General features: G+C 40.9%; 1 protein-coding gene across 1 annotated transcript; it reads right to left on the reverse strand.

The window, feature by feature from the left end:
* LOC130190984 (putative ferric-chelate reductase 1) lies at positions 1–4,658 on the reverse strand. The gene is made up of 7 exons (XM_056410661.1): positions 4,644–4,658; positions 3,390–3,474; positions 2,637–2,846; positions 1,698–1,802; positions 878–1,034; positions 610–795; positions 1–414 (listed from the first exon to the last, which is right to left on the reverse strand). The coding sequence occupies exons 2-7, from the start codon at positions 3,471–3,473 to the stop codon at positions 362–364; spliced, it is 795 nt and encodes a 264-aa protein (XP_056266636.1). The 5' UTR covers position 3,474; positions 4,644–4,658; the 3' UTR covers positions 1–361.
* Positions 4,659–4,860: the final 202 nt, after the last annotated feature.

Here is a 4,860-nt window from a genome sequence, read left to right on the forward strand (position 1 = left end):
TACAGTTTCAACTTTATTATATATTTATATGTATATTTATATATATATATATATAGTCTCATGAACAGATATTTTACAGTCATTACATTTCAGACTCAAACACTATCACACATTTGGGGTTTCCCCTATCAGGATGTTGGTTGCCATGGAAACGGCTCAACTTCATCAAACCAGAAGGAGTTCAGGAGGAAATGTTGACAATGTAAAAACTGCAATATGCTAAATAAAGTCCTCTGAAAGTAGTAATTATAGTCACTAAATAAATATGTGTTTCAGCTTGAAGGATAAACCAAGTGAAAAGAGTTAAAACATGAAGTGCAGTCAGAACATTTCTACATAGCGTGACACTTCTTCATATCGTTCATCCTCTCATCAGCACCGACAGCGTGAGCACGCTCAGCAGCAGCAGCGCAGCTGGAGGGACACAAAGGGTTCAATGAAATGCATTCAGACGCAATAAACACAACTCCCATGTTATTGGAGATTTGGATCACATATTAAAACTTTCATTTGTGGATGAAGATCATCAAAAGCTCCGAACTAAACGACCCCGAGGTCAAACGCTTGGAAGACGAAGACATTTACTCAAAATCAAATCACATTCTTTACCGTGAGGCCGGACGGCTCCACCGCCGTCGGTCGTGGGGGAGTTGTTGCCGGTAGAGTTGGTGGTCACGGTGGTGGTCGCGCCGCCGGGCGTCACGGTGGTGGTCGTCACGGTGGTGGTCTCTGAGGGGGCGGCGGCCAGGTCCAGAGCGCCGAGGTCCAGGACGGTGCTGAAGACACCGACAGCATCTGGACCACGACAGGAAGTGGACACACAGTCACGTGAGAGCCGTGGGGGGGGGGGGGTCTGACCGCGCTGCGCGGGACTCGCCTCCGGTAACGGTGCCATTCCCGAGGCGGACGAAGAAGGTGGTGGCCCGGCTGCTCCGGCTTTGGGCTGCGTTCAGGGACGCTGCGTTCAGGGACTCCACGGTGAACTGGCACTTGATCACATTTCCACTCACAGTGCCGCGGATTCCTTTCACCCTCTACAAAAAAAGAAGAAAAAAAAAGACAGAAAGAAAGTTAAAGGTCGAATAAAAAAATAAAAAATGGCCGAAGGAAGTTAGATTGTTTTAACCAACAGTTACAAACAGAACATATTGTTGTTTAACAACATATCCGAGAAAGACACATGGAAGTGGACCCGTCCGTCACGGCGTCATGGAGCTCAATGGAGAGAGTGACGGGAAGTCTTTCACCATAATGTACATTTGTGTTTTAATGACGGTTCTTATCAAATCATCCTTTGCCTTTTTACTTTTGTTTAAACCAATAGGAATAAAAAGCTCCTTTACGGAATATGTATATATATATATATATATATTATTTGATTAAAATATATACATTTATTATTTTTGTAATATATATATTTTTTTTAATTTGTATATTTATTATTAAATATAAGTTTATAATTTTATATGCACACACACATTTATTATTATAAAATATGTTTTTGCAAGAGTTCTCATCCCTGAACGATCCTCCTGTGGTCCAAATATCTTCATCCATCTCTGTCTTGCATCGTGCTGCTCTGACAACACAGTTTATCATTTTCTGAATATTTGTCTTAAAAAAGCAGTTTAAAAACTCTTGCACATGCGCAACATTAAGCTCCTTGTGTGTGTGTCTGCGTGTGTGTATGTCCTCACCGTCTCCGTGGGCGTGAGCGGCGCGTTGGGGGTGTTGTTGCCCTGCAGCGTCCTGAAGAAGAACGTCCCGTTGTTTGAGGCGCAGACGAACAGCGCAACGTTTCCCTGAGCGAGCGCACACACACACACACACACACACACACACACACACACACACACACACACACACACACACACACACACACACACACACACACACACACACACACACACACACACACACACACACACACACACACACACACACACACACACACACACACACACACACACACACACACAAGTCAATCAGGTGACGCAGCAGATGGTTTTGGGGCATCAACATTTGTGCATTTTTTTGCGCCCGCTTCCCTGTTGCGTGGATGACGTCACATAGTTTTGTGAAGTCATTGCGCCTCAACTCATTTACATATCCAGATTATGTAAAGAGTATTTTTAATGTCTGAGGCGTTAAAGTCAGAATGACGAGCATTACGGTTACTTGCTACATCCCATAATAATCAACACACAGCAGACCTGTTGGGCAAAGTCCATGTTTTTAATACAACATTATAAAGGACTCGGCCAGGAGGACATGGAGCATTTTACAGCCTCCATTACGAGCCATGTTTAATATTCATGAGGTCCTGATCAACTAAATACATATTGTATGACGTCATATTGATCATAAAAGTCACAGATTAACTAATACATAACAATTTTAAAGCGTATGCCAGGATAATATATATATAAATATATATATATGTCTGACATCCATCAGAAAACAAGAAACTCTAAAATCACAACACTGGTCATTAAAAAAAATGAAAAGACAAGCGTGTGTGTGTTTTTAATTTATTTCACTTTTATTCAATTTTTGTTTGACTTTTATTCCACTTGTGTCTGTCTCTCTGTGTGTGTGTGTGTGTGTGTGTGTGCGTGTGCGTGTGTACACATTACCTCCGTGGCGTCGGCAGCGAGGCCCAGCGCGATGTACCCGGCGGAGTCTCCCCGGAGCTCGACCGCCAGCTTGACCCCGGCGGCGGGCGGCGCCAGGTCGCGCGCCGCGGTGGAGGCGAACAGGCACTCGCTCTGCTCGGCGGGGTCGCAGCCGCTTGGGCTCGACACGCACGACTTCTTGACTCCGCAGCCGGAGCGAGTGACTATCACCTGGGAGACACACAGGAATCATCATCTGTCGTCATGGTAACCACCGTTTATATAAGTGATGAGCACGACTCAGCCGGTTGGATCATGTCCGAGTTGCATGATGGGAAATGTAGGAGCCAGCTTCTTTTTTTAAAATATATTTATTTACATTTTTTTAAATATATTTTTTAAGGGACTATATATTTATACAATACATTTATTTAAAATGTTTTAAATATATTTTTTAGCGACTATATATTTATATTATATAATTATTTACATTTTTTAAAATATATTTTTTAGGGACTTCATATTCATATAATATATTTACTTACATTTTTTAAAATATATTTTTTAGGGACTATATTTATATAATATGTTTATTTAAATTGTTTTAAATATATTTTTTAGGGAATATAATACAGAATACTGGCCATTTCCTTCACTATTTGACTCTGAAAGGCCGCGTTGTATATGCAAATAAATATAAAATCCTCATTAAATAAATAAATAGTGAACAGTTCAAAAGGTGGAGGAACGTTGAGGATTAAAGTGAATCCAAACCTCTGATGTGTCATTGGAAAAGGACAAATGAGACGTCCCGTGGACGCAGACGACCAGCGCCAGCAGGAAGAAGACGCCTTCCATTCTGAGGACAGTCAACAAGATTAATACCCAGTTTACGTCTTTAACATCTCAAAAATATTCATATTCATAATACCTTGATATATTTAACTATTGTAATTCTACTTTGAAGACACCACCATCAGCTATATTTACACATAGCTACAAATAAAGAGTACACAAATAAAAAACTATACTCTCCTTCTTGAGACAATGTTTAAAAAAATATAAAATGAAGTTTATTCTTATTCTTCAAAACATTTGTTTTGATTTTCAGGAAAAAAAATGGAAACTCTCAAAAGACTTTAAACCCACAGCGAAAAATATAGATCTCAGTCTTTCAAGTCATCGCTCTGAGATATATATATATAAAATATACACATATATATAAATATACACACACACACGTATATACGTTAGGGCTGTGAAACGATTACCATTTTTAATCAGGTTAATCACAGGTTTCTGTGGATTAATCATGATTAATCACATATATACATTTACAGGGCTCTCAAGACAGGCAAGAGCTCCGAGAAGAGTTGTTGCGAGGGGGGGGGGGCGGGAATACGATGTGTGGCGGGAGTGCGTGAGTTAAGACCGAAATGCGTGAGTCTCACGCTCAATGTGTGACACTTGAGAGCCCTGCATTGCTCACCAGTGCGCGCGCCAGCATCGGAGCTCTGCCGCGCGAGCCGAGAGAAGAGTTGTTGGGGGGGGGGGGGGCGCGCGAGACGGAGATCGGAGTCGTGTTAACGCGACACGTAGAGACAGAATGACATGCTGCTGGTTAGAGACGACCAACAACAGACGGATTGAAGCTCATTCTGCGCATGCGTTAAATGCGTTAAAAAAACACAACTAATTAATCCTGTAATTTAATTAACTGAGTTAACGCGTTATTTTTCACAGCACTAATATACATATATATATATACACGTATAAATGCATACATATATATATATATAAATACATATATATATACACACACACATATATATACACACACATATACATGTGTATATATATACACACGTATAAATGCATACACACACATATATATATATATATATCTACACATACATCTACACGTATAAATACATACACACATATATATATATATGTGTGCGTATAACAAATACCTTAAAGTAAACTTACTAAATAATATTAATAGAATAAATGACAGACCCAGCTCACCTGTGACGAGTTGGAGCAGCAGGACACTCGTCTGTAGCCTCTGAGCCCCGAGGGAACGACTTAAGTCAGCTGACGTCAGCTGATTGCTTAGAGGTGTGTGTGCGTGTGTTTTTGTGTGTGTGGGGGGGGGGCTCATTTTAAAGGGGGCGTGGCCTTCTCATTCTCCACCTGCAAGGTGTGCGATGCAGGAAGGAGAGGAGCCCAATAGTGCATATTA

Source organism: Pseudoliparis swirei, unplaced genomic scaffold (genome assembly GCF_029220125.1).
Source record: "Pseudoliparis swirei isolate HS2019 ecotype Mariana Trench unplaced genomic scaffold, NWPU_hadal_v1 hadal_25, whole genome shotgun sequence".
In the NCBI taxonomy this organism is placed as follows: Eukaryota; Metazoa; Chordata; class Actinopteri; order Perciformes; family Liparidae; genus Pseudoliparis; species Pseudoliparis swirei.

Bases quoted from the DNA above. Each gene is read 5' to 3' on its own strand.
- LOC130190984 (XM_056410661.1), bottom strand. From the start codon at position 3,473: ATGGAAGGCGTCTTCTTCCTGCTGGCGCTGGTCGTCTGCGTCCACGGG. The intron at 2,847-3,389 runs GTTTGGATTCAC...TGTGTCTCCCAG, and splicing joins TTTCCAATGACACATCAGAG to GTGATAGTCACTCGCTCCGG. The intron at 1,035-1,697 runs GTGAGGACATAC...CTTTTTTTGTAG, and splicing joins CGCTCACGCCCACGGAGACG to AGGGTGAAAGGAATCCGCGG.